This window comes from Enoplosus armatus, chromosome 12, assembly GCF_043641665.1.
Source record: "Enoplosus armatus isolate fEnoArm2 chromosome 12, fEnoArm2.hap1, whole genome shotgun sequence".
NCBI lineage: Eukaryota > Metazoa > Chordata > Actinopteri > Centrarchiformes > Enoplosidae > Enoplosus > Enoplosus armatus.
In genome coordinates this window covers 12545144-12568385 of record NC_092191.1, presented here as the reverse complement: position 1 = coordinate 12568385, position 23242 = coordinate 12545144, and the positions used below count along the sequence as shown (strand labels likewise).

Genomic DNA, 23242 nt, shown 5'->3' with positions numbered 1-23242 from the left:
CTCCTGCATTAGGAGGAAGTGTAAAGTAAGTCTGTATGTCGAAGACTTTAGCCACTAATGAGATAAATTCAATTTAAAAATGCTGCAATCCATTACTACTGAGTGATACTTAAAGGTACCCCGTTGAGTTTTTGATCACTGGTAGAGCTGTGGAGCAATGTTTTTAAAAGTGGGTTCCCGTTTTGTTTTTATCATGAGGAAGCATGCACGCAAGCATGTGGCCGACGTGGCACACTTTCTTGCAGATGGTTTCACGGTATTATGCTGATGGACAGTTGCTGGTGGCCCAAGAAACGTAGCAGATTGCCTTCAAAACCAGAAGACTGCAAGCCAGAAAACATGGATCTAAACAATGCACAATTAAGAATATTCAAAAAAAATTGGCTTAACAAATGTTTTATAGGGAAGGAAATGCATTCAACACATTTGTCAGGCCTCAAAGACACACACAGTGAATATAAACTTTTGTGTGTTTACAAAACACTCCACAGGGTACCTTTAAAATCTCATCTCAATTAACAGTTCTGCTGCAAACTCTCTCTTTCAAGGAATGCATTTTGTCACTGGTGTTTCTCCTTTTAGAGGGTCAGTATTCACGTTTGCCTTAAAGACACTTTGGTACAAGAGTGTAGTTCAGTGGTGTGCATCTGAAAATTAGATGACGCACAGTGCCCTCTCCTTCCCTTCTCCTCTGCATCATCATTTGCCCTATGGTGTCTGTCATCCTAATGAATTTGAGGTCTGTTTGAAGATAGACCTTCACTCTGAGAGACACGTTGCTAAGCTGGTGCTGAGTTTCTACTCCCATCACTCACAAGTCCAGCAGGTCTCATCTCTCCAATAAACCTCCCTCTCCCAGTGGAAATCATTGGAGAGGAGATTTAACTCAGCTGGATAATTCTCTCATGTTGCCCCCTGTAAAACCTGAAAGACTTGGATGACTTGACATCCTCAAAGTTGATAAGTAATCCTAATTAAATGCATTAAATTAGGGATGAAGATCTTAATTGAGGCAGCTGAATGAAATAATTTATAAATCAGATATGTATTTAAGAGTATGTAATTGTAATGTATGTGTTTTTTTCTGTGAGGTGTATAGATATTCATTGTCACTTATTGTTTGTTGTGACCTTTGAAATGAATTAAGAGAAAATGGTGTTACTGAGTTATTTAAGGAAATGTAGTTGAGAATTTTGAGGTGTTGTATGTGTTGTTAACCATTATAGCCAATCACAGCTATTCTGTGATTACAGATTAATTCAGTGTACTTGAACAGTTAATAGGCCTTACAAAGCATTCGTAGATGTGGCTTGTCTAGGGTTGCCTACATAGAACTTCAACCAAAGACAATCAGGTGATATTATAGGTAAGGAAGCTTGGAACAGTCAGCAGGAGTTACGTGTTTTATTTCTTACAGCTGAACGTTGAAGATGAATCAATAAGGATAAATCCACCTGGGGCTTTTGTGCGCAAGAAAAACAAAAGGACCGAAGATTAAACAGGGAATTGATATTAGATTCTGTTGTAAATATTCCTGATCCTAGCCTGGATTATTGCAGATACTGATTTTCATTGTTGTTATATTCTATGAGGGAAAAGAAAAAAATCAATACTCAATATCATGAGTCTATACTGTTGCTTGCTTTGGTACGACAGTGTGTGCTGCACAGTACAATCAGAAAGACTGAAGATAACATTAGACACAAAAACAGATTTGTGCATGCGTCAGTACCACTATCTACAAGCACACAATGATACTTTAATGTTTGCTGTGTGTGCAAAGTGTGCAATATCCTGTATTTCAGATCATGTAATAGTATTTTTTGCTTTCCGCTACGTTGGAGACGACTCCCGCTCAAGCCTTCTTTACCTACACACCCCTGCCTGAGTGGAGAATCCCACATCCATTTCCAACTGGAAACAAATGGTGCTTTAAAAGCGTGCCTGTCCAGACTGTCACCTGCCTGGAAAATATCATTGCCATGGTTACCTTTTTTTCAGTAACAATATAATGTTGCTTTGAGAGAAAACTACTCCACAGTATCCTCTCATTCTCCTGGAATAGGTCTGAGTCTGTATCACATAGGTGGTAAACAGTAGATATGTTTAATAAAGCCTTGTGTTTAAAAAGAAACATGTTTTTCATTGGATATCACAGCATTGTACTGGGACAAAGTAAAATGACAATGTTCATTTTTAGATGAGTTTGCAGCCATTTCTGGTGTTCTAACACAAAGGCTGCAAATGTACACAAAACACTTGCAGCAGTAGGAGGAAGTTTAACCATTTCATGGGTAAACAGGTTCCTCTGGTTTTTGGCTGCTCGACAGCACAAAGCCTCCAGATTTCCCATCCCCCGTCTCCACCACGGCTACACCACTCCAGCCCTCAGCAACAGCACAGCACAACTGCATACTGTTTGTAGTTCACATGGAATTGAAAACGACAGAACTAAAGCTGTAGAACATGAGTCCAACAGATTTAAGAGGGGGAGAGTCTGTTTTTCTTTCTGCATATTACATTGATATGCTGTAATATCTCTTTTAGGGTCAGGTTGACAAAATAAATGATATCACTTTCACGCATAACCTTGTTGTATTGTACATGTACATGTGTCCCCACTAAAGTCCCTGACAGTTACACCGCCTTGCTTGGAAAAGGAAATATTGTGTGTGGCTGATAGTGTATCTGATGAGTTGTCTACCATGAACACATTGGTATTTAACAAAAGACAGTAACTGCAACTGCTTTTCAAAACAGCATTTTGCATTCACATTATGATAAATACAGCAGTAACACAGTATGTGTGGAACAAAATGGCTGTATGTGTAATAACTAACTGTGCAACTACATTGTACACAGGGGAGCAAGCTGCTGGTTTCCCTGGTGTGAATGACCAACCTCCCCCAGGAACATTTGAGCCACTGATGATAGAAGGAAAATATGTCCACTGAGCTCCCCTTGAATCCCTGACTTTAGCGGGGGCATACCAGCCATCTCTGCTATCGTCAGCTGACGTCTCAAACACAGTGCTACTGTGTGCTCTGGCCTTGTCTGTCGCCTCGATAAAACAGAGGCCTCTTGATGTATATTCAAACGCAGCTTCTGCACAGCACTATCTATTAATATTATTCCACTTCCAAAGGCATCACAAATCGGATGTGAAACATCCATGAGAGTGCTCCTGAGATCATAAAGCCCTTTGGAAGCGAAGATCAAAAGCAAAAGCTTGGCAAAAGGTTTGAGAAATTCAGCGTTGTTTCCTCATTCAAATGTTTTTGTCTCCTTGTTTTGAGATAAGCATATCATTTTGAATCCATCACATCCAAGCTGACATTTTCTAGTGTCAGAGTTCAGACCAATCTCAGAGGTTTAATAGCCATGCCTCAGAAAGGCAGATTTTGTTGGTGACAGATGATGTACACAGACCCGAAGTGGAATTACAGAATGTTTTTTGAACCTGAGACAGATGGGTCATAGAAAAGCCACATTATAAAGAATATGCTGTATGAGTAGATGCACAGCTTTTGCACTATTCACTCCTCTCCCTTGAGGTGTTTTCAGGCGGCACCAGTCCCACCTCCCTCAGCTTCTCCAGTCTCCGCAGGGTCTCCATGATGTCAAACTGCCATTGTTTTACCTGCTGCACAGCTGTCACTCCCTCCTGTAACACAGTTCACACTGTCAGCTTGTTCGGGTGGGTTCATGTGTGTGTATAGTGTTGAAATATGAGCCACAGCATGTTAGCCTCTTGCACTGTATGCAATCAATAAGTATCCTGTAAAGGAACAGTTTGACATTTTGGGAAATATGCTTATTCGCTTTCTTGTTGAGAGTGAGATGCTAAGATCGATACCACTCTCGTCTGTACGAGGCTACAGCCAGCAGGCAGCAGCTTATCAGCAGCATTTTACGGGTGGGGTTGTGTGCTGGACAGTTTCTTGGCGGGGACCAGTTGCCACCAACTAACAGGACTCCAGGATGTTTCTCAGAAATAGTCCGGCACATATCTCCTCATAACACATATCTCTTTGGTTTTTATACGGATTAAAAAAATTTGGGTTATAACATTTTCCAGTCTTTATGCTAAGCTAACCTAACTGGCTGCTCTTCAGATCTCAGGGGAAAAAAGGTCATAAGCGTATTTAGCAAAATGTCAAACTATTCCTTTGAAATCATCCTCAAACTAAAGCAGACATGCACATAGGGTGGAAAAACTCACATGATTTTTTATTTTTGTGTCAGCCCCTGCAACTATGAGCAGCTTCACTATCTTGTATCTGTTGAGACGCACAGCATCATGCAGGGCTGTGTCCCCTTCCTGAGAGCAGATTTTTTTTTAAATTAATGACAGAAACAAATAATAGAGCTGATGAAACACTGAAGTGGAAGACACTGCTGCGCTGCTGCCTACCCTGTCCCTGGAGTTGACTTTGGCACCACAGGACAGCAGGTACTCCACAATGGCAGTGTGGCCAGTTCTTGTGGCCACATGCAGAGGAGTGCTGTACAACTGCAATGTGGACATTGACATACACTGTGACTGGGTTATTTGTATGCAAATCCACATTCAAACACATAAAGGACTAACTGTATATCAGTCTGAGACCTACAGTATCCGGCACAAATAAAAAGCACATGCACCTTATCTCTAACGTTCAGGTCAGCCCCGTGGCTCTTCAGGGTTTTGACAGCTCCCAGGCTTCCCCCTCTGCAGGCCCAGTGTACAGCCCTGGAGCCCAGCTGAAACACAGTAGGAGGGCCCTATCCTATTAATAGTTCTGACTTCAGGCCACCAGAGGCTGGAGCTTTAGTGTGTGAAGATAATCTCGCCCAATCTCATCATCATCTTTACAAACAAGCAATGTGCTCACACTTCTTACTTGATCTTTAAAGTTGATATCAGCTCCTTTTTCTAAAAGCATCTGGACAACTGCAGTGTGTCCTTCCAGAGAGGCACGATGTAGCGCCGTCCTCTTCAACTGGAAAATTTAAATATATTGTAAGTAGACATAGTTTGTTGTAATCGTATCTTTTTTACTGTCACACAGGGAGAGCACACCTCATCATGGACATCAGGGCTCCCGCCATCAGCCAAATACTTGTCTATCACATTCAGTTTGCCTTGACTGGCTGCATTCATGAACTCTGCAGTATCCTGAGGCCCTATCTGTCCACACAGAAACACACACACATAGAAACACAGATGGCAGGAGACAGACAGAGATTCAATTTTTATATATCTGTTGTGCACATGAAGATAAGGTTTCTGAAAACTGTGGCTCACCACAGGGGTTTCCACAGACATTCTGGGTGAATATGCTTTCTTGATCTTCTTTTTCCTTTTGCACAGCTCTGTGAGATTCTCTCCTCCACTCAGGTCCAAAATCTCACAGCGTAGGTCTGAGGAGATCCTCTTCACTCTCTCCTCTGCCTGGAAAATGACAGAAACAGTAATAAAACCTAGATGAGAGAAGTATTATTGGCTTGTAAAGTAGATGTGCCAAGTAGGCTAAGGGGTGTTGAGAGCTGGTGGTGGTAGTGTTAATGTCAAAATAAATTCACAGCATAGTGCAAGCTAGGCTCGGCCTTAACAAAAGTAACGTCCCCAATAAACTCCCTCTCATATGCTGCTGATACGTTTTTATATCATTTATCAATGATATTGAGTTCAAAGGAACATGTCTTTGTGTGGATGGGACCCCGAAATGGGATTATTGCCAAGTAGGTTTTCACATATAAGGAATTTTCCTTGGTATTTTGGTGCCTAACGGTCAAAATGAACATAGTAAAAGAAAAGAAAAAGAACTACTACAAGTCAAGAATCATAACTACAAAATAGAAATGTAAGTTAAAAAATATTAAAAATATATGAAAGTGAAAAATATTTGTTTTTTAAATGCAAAAAGCTTTATCATTTATGTTTCATGTTTCCTGTTTTATTTTCTTATTTCACTCTCCTCTCGTTTTGGTCAACTTCACTTCCTGCCCTGATAAGTTTCACCTGCCTCTCATTATCCTCACCTGGCTTCTGTATTCAGTCTGTGTGTTTCCATCTCTCCAGTGCCAGTTTGTTGTATGTTATTGCTGTGTGTTACCTGTCTTGGCTCCCTGTTTCCCAAGTGTTGCCAGTGTTCCCAGTGTTCCCATTGTTTTTTGGACTTACTTTTTGGACTTTTGGATTGTTATTTGGATTTTGATTCCTGCCTGCTCCTTGTTGGTTTTGTTTGTCTTTTTGGACTGCTTTCCTGGTTTTGACCACTGCTTGCTTCACCATCCTGTAAGTCTTTGTCCCCCAGGTTTTGATAATAAACCTGCATCTGTTCTGCCCTTGTGTCTGCATTTAGGTCCTATTCCCAGTGTGTCCTGCTACCCTGCGTACACAGTTGTGACAGTGTGAATGTTCACAGTATATAGAACATGTGCAATGTGCCAAATAATAATCCAATACTCTGTATTCTTTTATGTGACTTATTTTATCAAACTAAAATAACATTATTATATTGATTGTTGGTGCATTCTTTTGTCTATTGTGCATAGAACTTTTGATTGCCAGACATATATTCATTTTTACCTTTTTTAATTTGAAAGAATTGCAGGAGATATGTCAACAATTATTGACCATAATAACCTCTTTTGACAGCTCATTATTTTATTTGGTGCACATAAAAGGAATAAAAACCAATCTGAATCTGTGGAAAAATATCAGATAATTTCAGAGATAAAGAGTAAAAGTCCATTTGCATGGCGTCAGGAAATAAAACATTCAGTTTTGATAACTTTTCTCAAGTGTCTTAATGCACAAAGTTCACTATTGGAGCAAACAGAAACATCATGTTTGTGTATTGAACAGGAGCTTTTTCTGTTAACTGAACTTCATGTAAAAAAAAAAAAAATCCCTTCACTAAAACAGGATTTTCTGAAACTCTAGTAAGTTTCATGCAACTTCACTCAAGGCAAACACATTAGGAGAGAAAAGAAAATCAGCCAGTTTCATATCTACTGACATAATGACTCTTGATTTGCATGCGTGGGTCTGTTTTTCGCTGTATCTGCAAATGGATGTTGAAGTAGGCTGACAGCTATTTTCTCTTCATGTTCGGGGCTTAACTTCAATGCTGATATATTTTCTAGGACATAACTGTTCATTAACGCACATCTTCACATAAAATACATATTTGCATGTTTTCTCCAATCAGGGCTTTTCAAATTGATATAGCAACATTAAGTATTATATACAGTCTGCTGATTATTCTAGGAGCCATACTTAATGTAAAATACAGCGATATTAATGGACAACCATCACAAACGTTTGGAAACATTAATATTTCTCTCACCTACCTGCGCTTTCTTTTCTATTCCTGTTTTATCCATCACATTGGCTGCCCATTGCACAACCTCTTCCATCTCTGTTTGCATAAAGTGGACAAAGATAATGAAAGAAAAACAGCAGTCAAAGTAACATTAACTAATAATCTGTAAACTCTGTAAGTAAAGGAAAAGGAAAGCGGCGGTATGACCTGGCTGACTGTGTGTTACTTTATACAGAAGTGCTGCAAGCCCAGTGACTTCCTGGCTGGAATGCCTGGTTCATGGTGGGACATTGTGTTACCCCAACAAACAGGTGTGTGTGCACTTTGGTGTGTGTATGCATTTATGTTTGTGTACTTGCCAGCCCTACACCCTCCCTCTCTCTTTGCCTCTACCTCTTTCCCCCTCTGTCATGCACACACACACACACATTCATGTACAAGTACGTGCAGCCCTTCAGGCATGTCGTACCCAGGTCATGAGCTGAGGATACATTCATACCACAAGCTCCTGGTTTTACTCACTCCTGTTGCTGCAATAGTGTGTACTTCTCTTTCACAGGAGCACAAACCTCATAAACACACTGTTTTGGGGGATTATGTTATTCATAAAGGTTTCATTACTGTCAAGTGATACCTTGTAAATATTTGTCTGATAGCACACCAACAATCAATCACTGTCCAGGCTCCGCTTGGGAACTTTTCCATTAAAGTAAACCATTTTATAGATATATCAGACCAAACACTGATATGTACAGTAGATATACAAATCAACCAACCTACCAATTCTTTTTTCAGTGCATCAAACCTTCAACCACACACTGCTACACACTCCTGCCTCCTGAGTGTGACTGCGTGACATGTTAATGGTTAACCGTTATTGAGGGAAGAGTTCAGTGGAGTAGGAAGCAGGAGCCGCCATTTTAGTTGCACAGCACACAACAACTGGAAACTTGCATCTCACCTAGACTGGCTGTGAGTTTTATTGTTCATATTACTGAAATTCATGTTCCTCTTGATGATTTGGTGGGTAGAAACAATTTCAAAAGATAGTGTTTGTTGACCTTTTGTAGTGAAATAGGTAACATGTAACTCTGTAAATACTATGTTGTTATTGAGAAAGTTTGTCTTTACTTTTAGAGAGAAGCAATATTAGTTGATGACAGTTTTGTCATGGAATGGTTTAGATCATAATCACTACTGTGACTTCAACAATGTGTGTGTGTGTGTGTTTTTTTTCAGGGGGAAGAACAGGTGCCATGGTGACGCTGAATCACTTGAGTGTAGAGGACCCAGACGATGGCTCTCCACTGCTGCCTGAGGCTGCGGAGGCTGCAACACCAACGCCTGTCTTTCACAGGCAGCGAGTGGTCACAAAGACTGACTCCAAGGATTTTTTCCCCAGCAGGTACATCTCTGCAGGTACTGTATTTGTTTTGTGGAGCTGTTATTCAATGCTACAAAGCAAGTTCTGTTTTTCTCTGCTGTACAGGAGGGAGAACTTCGCCTTCAGTCTGGTGCTGCTGATCGGATGCTACTCTGCTGTTCTTATTCCTGCATATTTCCCCTTGGATAAGGTGGCAACTCTCAGCGATGACAACCAGCATCCCAAAGATCTGGTATGTATACACTTTATTTACGTATACACAGCATTTTGGATCATTTCCTCACTCTTACCAAGCGTCCCTCTGTGTTTGCCCCTCTCTTCAGGCCTTACTAAATCGGTCAGCCTCCCTGCTGTCAGGCCCCTGTCAGCCTCATTGGGGTCTGAACCACCTCAAGCCCCTGCCCTGTTCTGCAAGCCTCCTAGACATCCCTGTATTTGTGCAGCAGGACAGGCCTGTGCGCTGGGACCTGTCCCCTCCTCTGGGACTCCAGGGCAGTGAAGAGCATCTGGCCCTGGCTCTTGCCTCTTTGCCTCAGCCAGGCCTGCCTCCATCACTTAGGAGAGAAGGCAGCTGCAGGCGATGCGTGGTGGTGGGCAGTGGAGGGGTTCTTCATGGGAGCCATCTTGGATCCCATATAGATCAGTATGACATCATTATCAGGTCAGTGTCAGACGGATAGGTTAAGGGAAATGGCATGAAGAAAATACACAGCATCAACAAAACAGTCAGTTTTATAGATGCATTTTCATCTCTGTTACCAGGCTGAATAACGCTCCAGTGTCTGACTTTGAGAGAGATGCTGGTTCCCGCACCACCATCCGTCTGGTTTACCCAGAGGGAGCACCTAACTCCGCAAACGAGTACAAAAACACCACCATGGTTGTTCTGGTGGTCTTTAAGAGCCTGGATCTGTACTGGCTCACTTCTATCATCACCAAAAAGCCTCTAGTAAGCCTACATCACAGGAAACATTGCACACAGAAATGGTGTATTACATAAGCCATGAGTGTCACAGCAACTCATGCAGCAACGCTGCTATCACATCATCACACTCACTGCCTCACATGCTCTACACCTCCTGTGTTGTTTTAAATAGAGCTTCTGGTCCAAACTATGGTTCTGGAGGGAGGTGGTGGATGATATTCCCCTGAAACCAGAGAACTTCAGAATCCTCCACCCGGAGATTATTCACAAGACAGGACGAGTCCTGCAGAAATATGCTCTGAAACAGAGAAACGTGAGTTCTTACACAACATGTATATTCTATATTTAATTCCCTTATGACATGTTGTGAAACATCCTGTGATACATGCTTTGTTATGTTTTCATACAATACTGCATGCAAAGAGACCTCCCTGAATCATATATGCCAGGCAGAAATGTATGGATTTTGCTATAAATCTAGGATTTAAGGGAATGAAAGATGAGCACGCTCAACCTTGGGTTCAAGAGGCTAACATGCTCCCTTTTAAAAGGGGATTTCTTATAGAACAAAGTGCTGCTGGGTAGTTGGTGCTCATACTGGTTGAAGAAAAAGATCAAAGAGCATTTCCTCTCCTCAAGTAGATGGTGCCAACGCTAGGTGCCAGTGCGGTTGTCATGGCTTTGCAGCTGTGTGACCAAGTGAGCCTGGCAGGGTTTGGGTATGATATGCAGCACCCAGGTGCCAGGCTTCACTACTATGAGACCATACGCATGGGCGCAATGAAGGCTCAAGTAAGTTTACATTGATAACCAAACAGTGGAACACATTTTTAAGGCTCGTAAGCCTCATGTTTTGACATTTATTTATGGCTCATTTTATTATCATCATCGAGGTGGTACACGACATCAGCGCTGAGAAACTCTTCTTGAGGGACCTGGTGGCTGCAGGAGCTGTGACTGACCTCACCGGAGCTCTGTGACGAGGCGGTGCAGAGACTGATAATACACTAAACTCTACATACACTCCTCCCTCTCACTGTGAGCCTGTACGGGGGCCTCCATGACTGTGCCCTGCTGGAGGAATCCTATACAGCGTGGAGTGGACTGACCTTTAAAATGCCCCCAGTCTCCAGGGTTGGCTGACGAGTGAGCAAATGAAACTCTAAGGGTTTGACAAGACTCGTGATTGTAGAGAGTAACTTAAGCATACCTCATTTAAATTCAATGAACCTATTACATCATCAGATAGATTACAAGTATAGTAATCATGTGCTACTGAATAAAAAAGTGAATGTGAAGACTACTGACATTTATTGTCTCCAAAAAAACATCCATATGAATAGAGACATACAGTAATCACTGTTGCATATTTCATTCATACAGGTTATGACACTAGCAGTAGTAAAGGCAAAACAGTATCTGTTTATAAAAAGCAATCAGCTGCAAATTTTAGAAAGTGAAAACAAACATACAACGTAACCAAATACAGTATTTCTAATAAATAGGAAACGGGTCATAAATGAGTATTCAAAAATATATTACAATCTACAAAAGTGAGGGAGGGATATTGTCAATATTCTTCATACAAGACACAACAGTGCATAACTGCACAATGGTGTTTGATTGTGCTAATCATAAAAGTAAGCACTTCTAATAAATAACCTTATACACATTGAACATTATGGGAGCATGACACACAGGCACTGGACACAGTTTATATGTAGAGAGATAATGAGAGAATGTTTCGTTTTTTTGGCAATACAACAAACGTGTTGGCGACTGTGACTCAGTGTGTGGGTGTGTCTACAGCAGTGGATTGCGCGAGGGCTCCCACAGTTTGCTTGCCAGCTGCCTGCAGTGCTGGAGGATGATCTCGGTGGGGATGACCCCAAGGTGAACTGTCAGCAGCTCGTAGCACTTCACCACCTCGCCCTGGTGATTCTTACTGTAGTACCGCAGCAGCTTCCTGCTGGACACATCACTTTCTATAGTCAGCAGCACTCTTTTGGATTAATCACGTCTATTTTAGTCATGCGCAGTTATTTACCTGTAGTAGTCCCAGGCAAGCATCCCAATGGGGGCAGAGTCATCAGGTAGGATGGGAATGTCCCCTGCATCCAACTTGTAGCCCTGATTGATTAGATAAACGCATTACATGAGAAAAAAGTTGTTTTTTTTTACTTTACTTTACAATATTCCAGGGTACTAAATCGATTTCCTTTTATTGCTGGATACTAAAACATGACATGCCAGTAACTTACCGTTTCATTTTCAAACCAGAGGAAGTAGCAGAAGTAGAAGTCTCCATCCCGCAATGTGACAGTGGAGTAACCTTTCTGGAGGTAGCGCCTCGTTGTGCTGACCAGACTCCACACCTTCAGTGCCGATTAGTGAAGAGAAAGCATTTACATTAGCATTAGCGCATTTTAAGGGAATAGTTCAACATTTTGGGAAATATTCTTATTCGCTTTGTTGCAGAGAGTTCTCTCCTCAAAAGGTAACAAAACCCACCTATCAGCGCCTATAAAGCTCACTAATAAACATGATGTTTGTTTAATCTGTACAAAAAGTGAAATGTAAAAATTATCTTCTCATTTAATTCTCGGCAATAAAACAAATAAGCATATTTGCCAAAATGTCGAACTATTTTTTTAAGCAAAAAAAATTATATTAGCAAAAAATGTAGTCTTGTATTTGGCCATATTCTATAACCTCTGTGCTATATTTTAAGAATTCTACAGATGAAAGTGGCAATATGTTAAATTATTAATCTAATTTAATAATTCAACAATTAAACATGACAGGTTCTTTACACTGAAAGCAGCAATAGACAAAAATGAGGCTTAAATGACTTAGCTGAACAGTTTCTGGTGTGCTCTTGATCTATCAATCAGCAATTTAATGCCACACTAATTCATTTTAAGACCCGCACTTCACCTTGCTTTTGATGAACTGAGCCACTGGTCCCTTCCCCAGCTCAGACGTGGTGCGTTCTGTGATGTTGAGCGACGGGGCAATCATTTGGCCGGTGGATCGGTCCACGCAGATAAAATGGATGAGGCCCGGGAAATCCTCCAGGTAAGTGAGATTAACTGGGTCAAGGACAGTACACTCAGGATAACAGTGTTTTATATTTTAAAAGGTTTTCTAGGCGTATGCATGTTGTTAAGACCCCTATAATATGCATGCTCTTCCAGAAATATTCTAAATTTAGTTTTGTGCAGTGCTCAGAAATCACACACACACATACAAACACACAACATGGCATCACAGGGAGCAGAATTATTCTGCTAACAGGATATGACACCATGGTGATATTCCTCTTGCTTTTCACCAACAGGAAGTCCTTCCAGTCCATCAGTTTCTCTCTGGGAGAGACAGGAAAGGGAAGAACCGAAAGAAAAAGAGAGAAATGAAGGATGCCATCGTGGACTGTCTTAGTTAAAAAAATAGTTCAAAAAGACGTTCCGCGGACTGATACACACTGCACCATGGTCTGGGCTCGTTCCTGCAGACCGGGGGAGAGATGTCGAGGAATGTCGGCGGGTCCAGAGTCGATGAGAAAACACTGTCGGTAAATTCCACACAGCTGGGTCTTCATATTCTTACACGCCAGGATAAGACTAAAACAAAAACATGGGCATTATCATTCAAAGGATCATCCCAACAGCTTTGCTATGATGCAGTTTGGCCAGCAGAGGGCTGCAGCAGACTTACTCTCTGTTGAACCCAGGTCCTCCTCTGGCGAAGGCTCGGTTCTTGAAATCTGTCCAGACATTTTGTAACTGTGCAGACTGGATGGAGGACAAAAGCAGAAGAACAAAAGCAGATCAATTCAAGTTCAGATGGTGGTAACAAAAAAAACTCTTCCAACTAAAGATAATTTAGTATTATAACTTAGTATAACATTTTTAAGGAAGTTCCTCAGTGTATGATAAGAGAAAAGAGGAAGAGTTCGGAAGACGTTAAGTGTGTTGTTTCACAGCAGGCCCTGAATTTGTATTGAATTATAAACTGTTTCCTGGTTTGTGATAACAAATGGGGGATTAAAGGAAGGTTGACAGTTCAGTTTTACAGGCTATGATAGAAAAATAATGATATTTTAAAGTAAATTATTCTTAGTTCTACTTCTTAGTTTACAAGAGAAATTCACGTATTATTATTATTTTACTTATTATTTTAGGGTTTTAGGCACGTATTGGTGAGATGTAAAAGCTGAATTTAATAGTTGGACATGTGTATGATGCATAGTTTTGATATTCAACACATACCTGAATCTCACTCGGCCCCAGGGCTTTAATGAATTTGTCCAGTTTGCTGCGGACGTCGTGTATCGTCGGCTGGCCTCTAGTAGCAGCAGAACCTTCTTGGCCTTCACTTAAACGCTTCTCCAGCTTGGCGAAGGCCTCCAAAAACTTATACACTGACATAGCCACTGCATTGGTGGGAATCTAACAGAGATAAATATCGATGCTTAAGTGGTTCAACAAGGGCGAAAGTGTGTGTTTAGATATTGAGAACACTGTATACAATTGCAGTTGGTTAAATAAGCCCACAATGTGTCACAAGTGTGCCCTCTACTGGCCACAACATGATAAGACAGAGAAACTGCCTGTACAAAATAAGGAATGTGTGTTGGCATCCACAAACCTTAGTTAGCAGCACTAGTGTGATGCCAGGCCACAGTGGCAGACAGTACATGGAGTGAGGCATCATGGGATACAGCCCCTCTTTGAGTGAGACCTCTAAGAAGACTCTGCGCGGGGTTGAAGGGTCAGGTGGAGGAACTTCCAGAGTCTGCAAGCTGTCCTCTGCCATCTGAAAATTGTCCCATTGCAACCAAAACAATCAGTTTATTTTGCTCAGAATATTATAAATCAGGATGAACTATTAGGAACAGACACAGAAATACACTCTCACCTGGATGTCTGGGTCCACAAACTCAAACACAGGAGTACTTCCTCTCACTGGCTTGTCTGGTGACACACAAAAATGCAAAACACTGTTGTTTGTTTCGAAAGTGTAACATTGTTATTGAGATACAGGACGTTTTTTGTTCCTTCTGCTGTGAACAAACTGTCGTATTGATCCAGACTCATCTGTGTGAGTGCATACATGTGTATATAAGCATGGGCTGGGATACAGGCAGGGACTTAAATGTATATGCGTGGATGTATATTTCACGTATTGTGTATATCAGTATGTTTCTGTGTTGAACATGTGCTGTCTGTGAAAACAAAGCTTCGTCTTGGACAATCAGTCTATACTGTGGTTTCAATAAGCAGGACACATAGATAGAAAAAAATGAATATATGAATAAATATGAATACACAGACTCTACTACTCGACCCACCTGAACTGCTTGAGTCCCTGTCTGTAGGGGAGGGCTCTGGGGTGTAAAAACTTTCAGGACCAGAACCGGATGTACTCTCAACATCCTTCACAGAAACAGTCAATTATCAATCAGAAACAAGGTGACCAACATTTTTACAGTGGTGCTGTGTGAGCGGCTGTCAGTGTTTTCTACCTCAGGACCCGGGTCATCCACGTCTACGTTGCTAGGATACATATTCTGCGCCATAATGATGAGGGTCAGGAGGTCTGAGGTGGCGAGTGTGCTCGCATTGCGGCTGAAATGAGCGGAGGAGGAGCAAAGGGACGGCATACTTTATATAAAAATCTTCAATGGATTAAAATAAAGCCTCTTCACTCTTGACTTAGAAGTTACGGATAAGAAATAGTGCATGTCGTGGAATAAATATTTGGGGTTTATCTGAACCTGGAGTAGAAGGCGAGCAGTTTGGTGTGAACCAGGATGAAAGCATGCAGCACCTCCTCTCCTGCTCTCTCCACGCTGCTGTTGAGCTGCTGAACTAAACGGCGTTCCAGGAACTCGATGCACTGCTCGCACAGTGTGGGGTGGATCAGCCTCTCCACTGCCTGACGGAGGGAGGAGGAGACATGAGAGCGTGTGAGCGATAATAACAAGCATGTACACACTGGCTTTTCAGATGTTTTAGACTATGAACTGACCGGTGTCTCTAATGAGAAAGAACGCTGAAGGATAGCTGGCATGGCAAGTTTTTTTTATGATTCATTAATCTAACCTACAAAGTATTTTGACTGGACATTCTGAAAATACAGCTTTGAATGAGAATCCGACCTAAATTCATCTTGTTACTAGGAAAAGTGTAAGAAAACCTCTAAAACAAATAGGACCATGTTTACATTTTAGGATACATAGTTCAACACATAAAAAAGGTATAGGGAGCCCACCAAAATAATATAGGCACCCAATTAAACATGTTATTAACAGTAAGAAAATGCTGGCTTTCTAGCTGTTTCTGCCATCTAGTGGTTACATTTTTTTTATTATAGATGTAGCAATGCACCAAATATATATAGTCAGAGATTAACTAACAAATAATGTGACTTGAAAAAATAAATAATAAAACATTAAACTGTTCGTCAATGCCCAAAAACTGTGAGGAGGGGCATCTCAGTCAGTGTCAGTTGATGGAAACAAAGACACAAATATATTGTTCAGCAAAAAGACACTTAACATTACAAATGTGAATAATAATTCAATAAGTCACAGACACGTCATAACACAACACTGACAGCTCAATAAGATCTCCGGCTTGGCTTTATTGCATACAGGACTCCAGTGCGGACAAAGAGCCTGAATCTGCATCAAGGTGGCAAAAGTCTGCACAATCAGGTTGTAAAGAAAAAGAAGCCTTGAAGATTTGCTGTACGAAGCAGCAGCACACTGCACCTCCACTAAGAAGCTCTGGTCGTTGTCTCGGAGGTGGCTGTAGGTCTCCAGCAGGCTCTGCAGATGCTTCCACAGTCTCGCTCTCTGCTCCGTGTCCTGAGGACGCAGCCTGGTGACAAACAGCGCAGTTCACAGATCAACCAGATGCCACATTAAAATAACACGTCCAGTATCTCGAGGGAACACACAAAATGTCTCACTCTTTTCTGAGGAGGTTACTGCTGAGGGTGACCATGCCAAACCGGACCTCAATCATCTTCTTCATCACATAGATCTTCCTCCTCAGATCATCCTCTCCCTCATCGCCATCTCCATTCACAGCAATGTAGAGACACTCATCAAACTGAGAAGGACATAAAATGACCTGATTAGCTTGTACTGCCCCATGCAGATGAATAAAGTGAAGATGGCTGTATTAAACTATACTAGACTCTAGTATTAAGTAGTCTAGTATTAAACTAGACTCGATAATTGTATCATGTGCTGCAGGAGGACAAAGTCTGGTTTGATTCCTTAACAAGACTCACATGACAAACATGGCGCTTCACTGTAAGAGAGGCCTGCATTTAGGTCACAGCGCTATTACCGGCAAGGCGAAGTTCAAGAATGCAGGAAGCTGCTTTACACATGAAGGCATTTCAAAAGAAGGTCAAAGGAGGTATAAGAACAAGATCACATCTTTTACTTTGGAAGGCAGGCGCTACCTGGTGAAGGACGTAGATATGGTTGTTTTCTGTGGTGAAGGAGGTGTAGCCGTCACCCAGCCTGTACACCATGGTGCTGCAGGAGATAATAATGGGAGCAAACAGGGTGCTGATGCTGTCCTCAAAGGCCGGAAGCTGAACATTAAAACAAAGAACAGTTAGAAATGAAGCTACAGGAAGTCGGTTATGCGCAGTATCTGTTGAATTTCTGCCTCCTTACCCCCTGGCCCTCCTCTTGAGACGCCCCATACTGCTCCTGGATACTCTGCTGAAACTCAGTGTCAGTCCAGTGGAAGAGGACCTCTGCGCTCTCACTGGCAATCAGCAAGCACTTCATCTGGACCACAGACGCCTGTCCTGCTTCACTGTGGTGTCCTATTTACTCCGACCACTCCACATGCATCATGCTGGGAAGAAAAGGCTTCAAAGTACTGAGGCAGGAGACATAAAACAGAGTCTAGGGGAGGGATTTTGTAAAGCATAGAGGTCTGGCATGTTACTAGTCACGGCTGGCGCGTGTCCAAAAAGAAGAAGAGAGTGTTAAAATCTTTGAAAGTGAGGGCAGAAAGGAACTACAGCTCTATCTGATAAAATGTTGAAATAGCACTCAAGTTTAGCCAAGAGTTGTCAAGAACATTGTTTTCACACAGGCCTGGTTATGAACACATGGAGAAAGTGAGAGCAAGGGGGAACTTTTTCCCACACTCCACTGCCTTTTGACCTAAAATAAACAGTATCTGCGAGCTGATATTCTATCAATGACAACCTCTGGTGAGAGTGAGAGATCAAAAAAAAGGGGGGGGAGGGACGCTATCAGTCAAAGCAGATAGAAGAATCCACTGTCGTCCCAGCAGAAGGTGACTTGGTGCTGCTGGTCGTCTTTGGAGATCTAGTGAGATCAGCTTTAACTTGTTGATAAAATGTGTGACTGTGCTTTAAAGTAAACGTGCAGTATTGATTATACTAAATCTACAATCCTTTATTCTGTTTGAATCTCAACGTGTCTAAACAGAGGATTTTACTTTCACTACTTCTTAACAACGCTTTGTATCGACTGTACTGAGACCACAGAAAGGTCAACTTGTAAAAGGTGTTTCAACTAAAGAAATCCAAATGTAAAATCTTTCTGGGCAACTTCCACCATCATAAAACAGGCTGCGTTGTGATTACACTTCCTTAACATTGCTAGCTGCCATCTAAGTTGTGCACACAGACTTTACAAATGCATTTGATCGTGTGAATGTGAGCCAGCATGTAGAGAAATCCTCTTGAAATGAACCCAGTGCTGCTGATCATTTGGTACACTGAGCTCTACACAGGTACATGTGCTATGTTACCATATGTGGGTCACAGCTGATGCAAAAGCTCAACAACTGATTATTTGTATCATCTGAAGCTGGTCCGATCCGTAAATGACACCCCGCGTTTTACCCAAAGCCTTAACTTCTTTCCTCTTTCCAAACTTTTAACTTCCTCGATGCAGACGGACAAACAGACACAGTTAAAGTTCACGTCTCCACAACTCACTCTGAGTCCTCTGCGCAGGACGATCGCAGCATCTGTCCAAAACGTCAGCCCTCGTCAGTGTTCCGTGCAGCTGGCGGACGTTTTCATCTCGGCTGCTGCTGCTGCTGCTGCCTCAACCCAACCTGCTTCCTTCCGCACGAGAGAAGCACCGCTGAGTCATGTGACATCAGCAGGGCTTCGCAGGCAGGAAGTTTGTGCTGATCTGGAAACAGATAGAGCTGTCAGGCCACCGAGGAGCGTCCCTGTGAAGACCGCTCCTGGGTAAGTGTTTGCGGTAAATGGCTGCAAATGTCAGCGGGTTGTTGCCCCCGCGAGGAGCCTGATGATCGGGGAGGGAGTCATGTGCTGCTGCCTGAAGGGGGCCACGTGACTGAGAGGCTGCTGCACACAATAGTTTGGTATTTGTGGAATGCAGCGTAGTTTGCCATGTAGAGCAAATCTCTAAGAAAAACAGGGACAAATCTTAAAACACTTCTACTGATCAAATATACATTTTCTAATAATATTTATTACTACACACACACACACACACACACACACAGGAACAAGAGAAATACAATCAATCACAATATGAAGATCACATTAATATGGAGAGTGAGGCCTGTGGGCTGGATGTTTTTGACATGAACATAAATGCAAGTCTGATCAATAAAGAGAAGTTATGAATTACATTAAAAAAAAAAAAAAAAAAGCTTTCCTATAACATACATGGACCTGAATACTTGTTCCAGCACTCAGTTCACAAATGTATAGACATCTGGTGTTTTTAAAGTCACCTAATAATAAGGACAAGTAAACACAGCAAAGCAAAATATTAGAGCACCGCCATGGGTAGAAAAACAATGTTATCTCAGTTAAGAGAAGCTATAAACTAAATATTATCTAGCCTCCCGTATGTGTTCCTATACAAATATTACAGATTTTTCATCAAGGGAACAACTTGTAGGAGACACACACATTACATATATGCTTCTTATACACACACTCACCAAACACCAGGCTGTTTCTCAGAGAATGTTTTTGATGGCTACAACAAATCTGTGTTGTATCATTATATTCAGCGCAGATTGTGTGCTTGGCTTCTGAGCGGAGCAAAGAACCTCATAGTAGCATAAATATTTATATTTTATTAACCTTGCTTGGGTCAAAATGGTCCAAAATGCCAAGAGTTCCACATTGTGGGCCAAAAGTCTAATCTAGTCCATCAGTTTTCTGGGGATCCAGCATTCATGGAAGTCTTATTTAAGCTGACTCCTGTATATACAGAGTAAACATGGTGAAATCCTCGGTGTATGCTAACAGGGCGAGGGGGCCTTGCATGTCTCAAAATGGATCACCGAGTGTAAACAGTGTTAGGCAGGCCGGGGGAACAGTTACCTCCACTAAGGAGGCACTGTCACGCAGAAGTGGCCAGACACGCCGCAGTCCTCCTAAATCACAACACAATTAGATTTTGTCAGAGGAAGTGACGCTCAGCAGTTGTTATCACAAGGTACAGGTTTATATGAACCAACGTTTCCCAAACAAAACCACTTCCATGGATTGGCCTGATAAGATCCAGGTCTGAATGTCAGGAAGTTCACTAAGTCCTCATTGACTGATATCGCTTTGGTCAGTTATTGGTAATCCATCGCTTACAGGTCAGAGGTCAGTTTACTCAACAAACATACTTTTGATTTTATTAAGTTCCAGTTTCAAACCAGAAATGAATTCGATTATGTTTTGTCCAGGCACACAGTTACATTTTCTGATGCATGCATCAAACTTAAAGCTGATCTGAGAACATTTTCAAATGAAACTAAAAAACGATTTCAAGCAATATTCTTGAGAAAGCTACTTATTTTTGCACTTTAGCGTGTCTGCTCTCTCACTCTCTGTTTTTCAAGGTTTGTATGTGCTTTAAAAATAAAGCATGTCTACATATTCATCTAAATGTACATATACATATATGTACGGCCCTCACAGTAAAATGAATAATATTGTTCCCTCACAAGGCCCCTGATTAAATGGACCAGGTGTTAACGAGTCTGGTTTGATTCTTACATGTCAACAATGTTTGCCTGTTTGAAATGAACCACATGCGAAACGAGACTGTTCCTGAAGTTCATTTCTGAGACCAAACATTTCTGCTACTCACATAAAAGCAAAAGCCCATTTCCCACGAATGGAAATTAAAACAAAAATATAATTAAAGGTACATGCTTTGGATCACGGCTCTTGAAGGGCTGCCAGTGTTAATGACTCACTGCCATGAAACTTCAGTACAGTTTAAGCCTGTCTTGCTTTCTGTAGAAATCAGTTTGTCCATGTGCTGTGTTGTCTGGGAGAAACTGAAGACACCTAAACTACAAGCACTTCAGTCAAAGGGCACACAAGATCGAACCACAGTCCTTCATCTCCCTTCTATATGATCCCAGTTGTCTATGCATTAGCAGGGGTTTAGTCTGTCAGGGCCAAAGCTGAGGTCTGGAGGTTTAGCCCGTCCTGGCTTCATGTTTCCCATCAGCAGCTGCCTCATGCAGTGACAAGACAGCAGTCTCCCCACTACAAAGCCTCGCTCCAGCTGCTTCCACATCTGGGACCACATGTAACAGTATGTGTTTGTAAGAGTGAGTGAGTGAGTGCACCAACAATAGTAACTTTAATACTCTGGTACTTTTGTTCAAGGATGCTGTTTTTATAGATAGCTTCTTTCTGCACGAGGGTATTTCTGCTTTTCTTTGTGCTCCAGTGCAGTTATTAAATCATATCTGCAAAGTTTAATGAAGTCTGATCTGCTGACAAACTAAAACCTGAATGGGAATGTATTCCTTGCTGTAGTGCAGATTGTGGCATGAGGAATTTGTCATTTTTAATGAAGAATATACAGAATAAATACAACTTCTTAGGTATTTGTAGGTGTTTATTATCAATGTAAACTTTTTTTTAACAAAAAATAATATATAGGCACACTTTACATATTAAAATAATGCTCTCCAAAAGAAATATGAACACCTCTACATTAACTATAAACACAAATAGGACAAATATTCTTTATATTTAATATGTTCAGGCACTGAACCTGCTCCTTATATATTCCACCATGTAAGAATCTCGAAATGTTATCTTTGTTCTTATTCATGTCAGTTCAGAGCATGCTCTGTGGTTTTAGTCTAGAAAATAACAAGCCCATCTTTAAATAAGATGGTTCAAATATGATGTAATAAAATAAATGCACATGTGAAACATGGGTTATAAATCATAAACCACCAAAAAGGTAAGATGGACATTTGCATCTTCACCCCGTTATTCAATGAATACATTCTTAAAATTATGTTTTATTTTTCTTCAGAGTTGAGGCATTGGTACCATGGACATAACTGAGTCTTTTGTAATAGAAATATAAAAAAAAGCAAAGTATTTAATCATATAAATTAGGTGTGTACTTTATGTAAGTAAACATATCAAGCTTAAATCACTTATTTTCATCACTCTTTTTTATGTACAATACATCATCTAATAATATATGACAGTAAATCTGTACAAAATTATGTAAAATATATAAAGTATATTTAGTACAAAACAACCCTAGCAGCATAAGAGGATTATAAAACATGAGATCACACTGAAGATAGTGAGATAGGTTCAAATACTCCTGAAAAACTGGTATTTTAGATTTTTTTTAATCTAAAGTAAAATCCAGATTTTGTGTGGATGCAGGCATTGTGAGGACAGATGTTATGGATGGGTTCACATTGTTCTTCAGCTATGCCTCGCTGCAAAACAGCACCAGCAACACATCCTGGCTATCGTACTCTGCAGTTAAACTGATTAAAACTGATTAAAACCTGCAGCAGAAAAGCAACGATACACAAAACATAAAAACAGCCTTTAAAAGAAACACATTTTCCTTTTAAGCCACTTGATATGGCAAGGGAAGAAACGTATACTCTCAGAGGCATGTCAAACAGACAGACACATCAGTAGCTTTATCAATAAAACACACACACACACACACACACACACACACACACACACACACACAGCACTTAGTCCAGGCATGACCTTACACACACCACGGCGTTTTCTCTTTGTGGAAAGGATCAAGTCAAACTGAAGCTGACTTGTGTATACTTCAGAAACGCTGCCTGTTCAGAGTTTTCTCTCATACTTTTTTGTCTGTCGGTCAGAGAGGGATTAGGAAAAAAAAGACTCTCTTGGCAGACGCACAGATAACAAACCCTCAGTTTGAAAGTATAGCTTCACCGAGTCAAAGTCAAAAAATGTGGACTTTTTTGATATTGCATTTTTGTAACTACAAAACACAAACTTCATAAAGTTTCAGAAAAGGCACAAAACAATCACTGTCCATACAAGTCCTGTAGCAGTTGAGGAATTGCTGGTGAAAGGTTGAAAAGTTTCAGTGCAGCCCGTTTTATTATGTGTGTTGGGCAAGTCTTTCTTTGTTGGACCAAGGACGAGAACAAGGAAAAGGCCGGTTTTATTTGTAATTTGGTTGAGCGGTTTAAATATTACCATTAAATAACGGTTGTTAAACCAGAGGATTGTACTGTATTCAAGCCAAGTGTCCACTCTATTGAAGTGTCCTAGAGAAAAAATCATAACAAAGTG

At 41.1% G+C, this 23242-nt stretch overlaps 3 protein-coding genes across 3 annotated transcripts; 1 reads left to right on the top strand and 2 right to left on the bottom strand.

The window, feature by feature from the left end:
- Positions 1 to 3532: 3532 nt before the first annotated feature.
- Positions 3533 to 7419, bottom strand: ankrd2 (ankyrin repeat domain 2 (stretch responsive muscle)). The gene is made up of 8 exons (XM_070916125.1): positions 7342 to 7419; positions 5288 to 5434; positions 5063 to 5170; positions 4884 to 4982; positions 4645 to 4743; positions 4415 to 4513; positions 4223 to 4321; positions 3533 to 3664 (listed from the first exon to the last, which is right to left on the bottom strand). The coding sequence occupies exons 1-8, from the start codon at positions 7417 to 7419 to the stop codon at positions 3533 to 3535; spliced, it is 861 nt and encodes a 286-aa protein (XP_070772226.1).
- Positions 7420 to 8563: 1144 nt separating this feature from the next.
- st3gal7 (ST3 beta-galactoside alpha-2,3-sialyltransferase 7) lies at positions 8564 to 10602 on the top strand. Its single transcript, XM_070916127.1, has 7 exons — positions 8564 to 8718; positions 8803 to 8929; positions 9021 to 9358; positions 9460 to 9646; positions 9795 to 9935; positions 10265 to 10414; positions 10516 to 10602. The coding sequence occupies exons 1-7, from the start codon at positions 8570 to 8572 to the stop codon at positions 10600 to 10602; spliced, it is 1179 nt and encodes a 392-aa protein (XP_070772228.1). The 5' UTR covers positions 8564 to 8569.
- A 314-nt stretch (positions 10603 to 10916) lies between these two features.
- hps1 (HPS1 biogenesis of lysosomal organelles complex 3 subunit 1) lies at positions 10917 to 18758 on the bottom strand. The gene is made up of 18 exons (XM_070915949.1): positions 18632 to 18758; positions 17325 to 17511; positions 17105 to 17239; positions 16601 to 16743; positions 16401 to 16509; positions 15402 to 15562; positions 15150 to 15252; positions 14976 to 15060; positions 14543 to 14598; positions 14273 to 14440; positions 13894 to 14073; positions 13340 to 13416; positions 13108 to 13245; positions 12925 to 12990; positions 12560 to 12704; positions 11884 to 11997; positions 11670 to 11752; positions 10917 to 11588 (listed from the first exon to the last, which is right to left on the bottom strand). The coding sequence occupies exons 2-18, from the start codon at positions 17439 to 17441 to the stop codon at positions 11426 to 11428; spliced, it is 2043 nt and encodes a 680-aa protein (XP_070772050.1). The 5' UTR covers positions 17442 to 17511; positions 18632 to 18758; the 3' UTR covers positions 10917 to 11425.
- Between the last annotated feature and the right edge of the window lie 4484 nt (positions 18759 to 23242).

Excerpts from the sequence above, each read along its gene's own strand:
- ankrd2 (XM_070916125.1), bottom strand. The coding sequence starts at position 7,419 with ATGCAAACAGAGATGGAAGAGGTTGTGCAATGGGCAGCCAATGTGATG. Across the intron at positions 4,983-5,062 it reads GCCCTGATGTCCATGATGAG|TTGAAGAGGACGGCGCTACA; the intron begins GTGTGCTCTCCC and ends TAAATTTTCCAG. Across the intron at positions 3,665-4,222 it reads ACACAAAAATAAAAAATCAT|GAGGGAGTGACAGCTGTGCA; the intron begins GTGAGTTTTTCC and ends ACTGTGTTACAG.
- st3gal7 (XM_070916127.1), top strand. The coding sequence starts at position 8,570 with ATGGTGACGCTGAATCACTTGAGTGTAGAGGACCCAGACGATGGCTCT. Across the intron at positions 8,930-9,020 it reads ACCAGCATCCCAAAGATCTG|GCCTTACTAAATCGGTCAGC; the intron begins GTATGTATACAC and ends CCCTCTCTTCAG. Across the intron at positions 9,359-9,459 it reads CAGTATGACATCATTATCAG|GCTGAATAACGCTCCAGTGT; the intron begins GTCAGTGTCAGA and ends CTCTGTTACCAG.
- hps1 (XM_070915949.1), bottom strand. The coding sequence starts at position 17,441 with ATGAAGTGCTTGCTGATTGCCAGTGAGAGCGCAGAGGTCCTCTTCCAC. Across the intron at positions 12,991-13,107 it reads CGAGCCCAGACCATGGTGCA|AGAGAAACTGATGGACTGGA; the intron begins GTGTGTATCAGT and ends TGTCTCTCCCAG. Across the intron at positions 11,753-11,883 it reads TCTGGTTTGAAAATGAAACG|GGCTACAAGTTGGATGCAGG; the intron begins GTAAGTTACTGG and ends CTAATCAATCAG.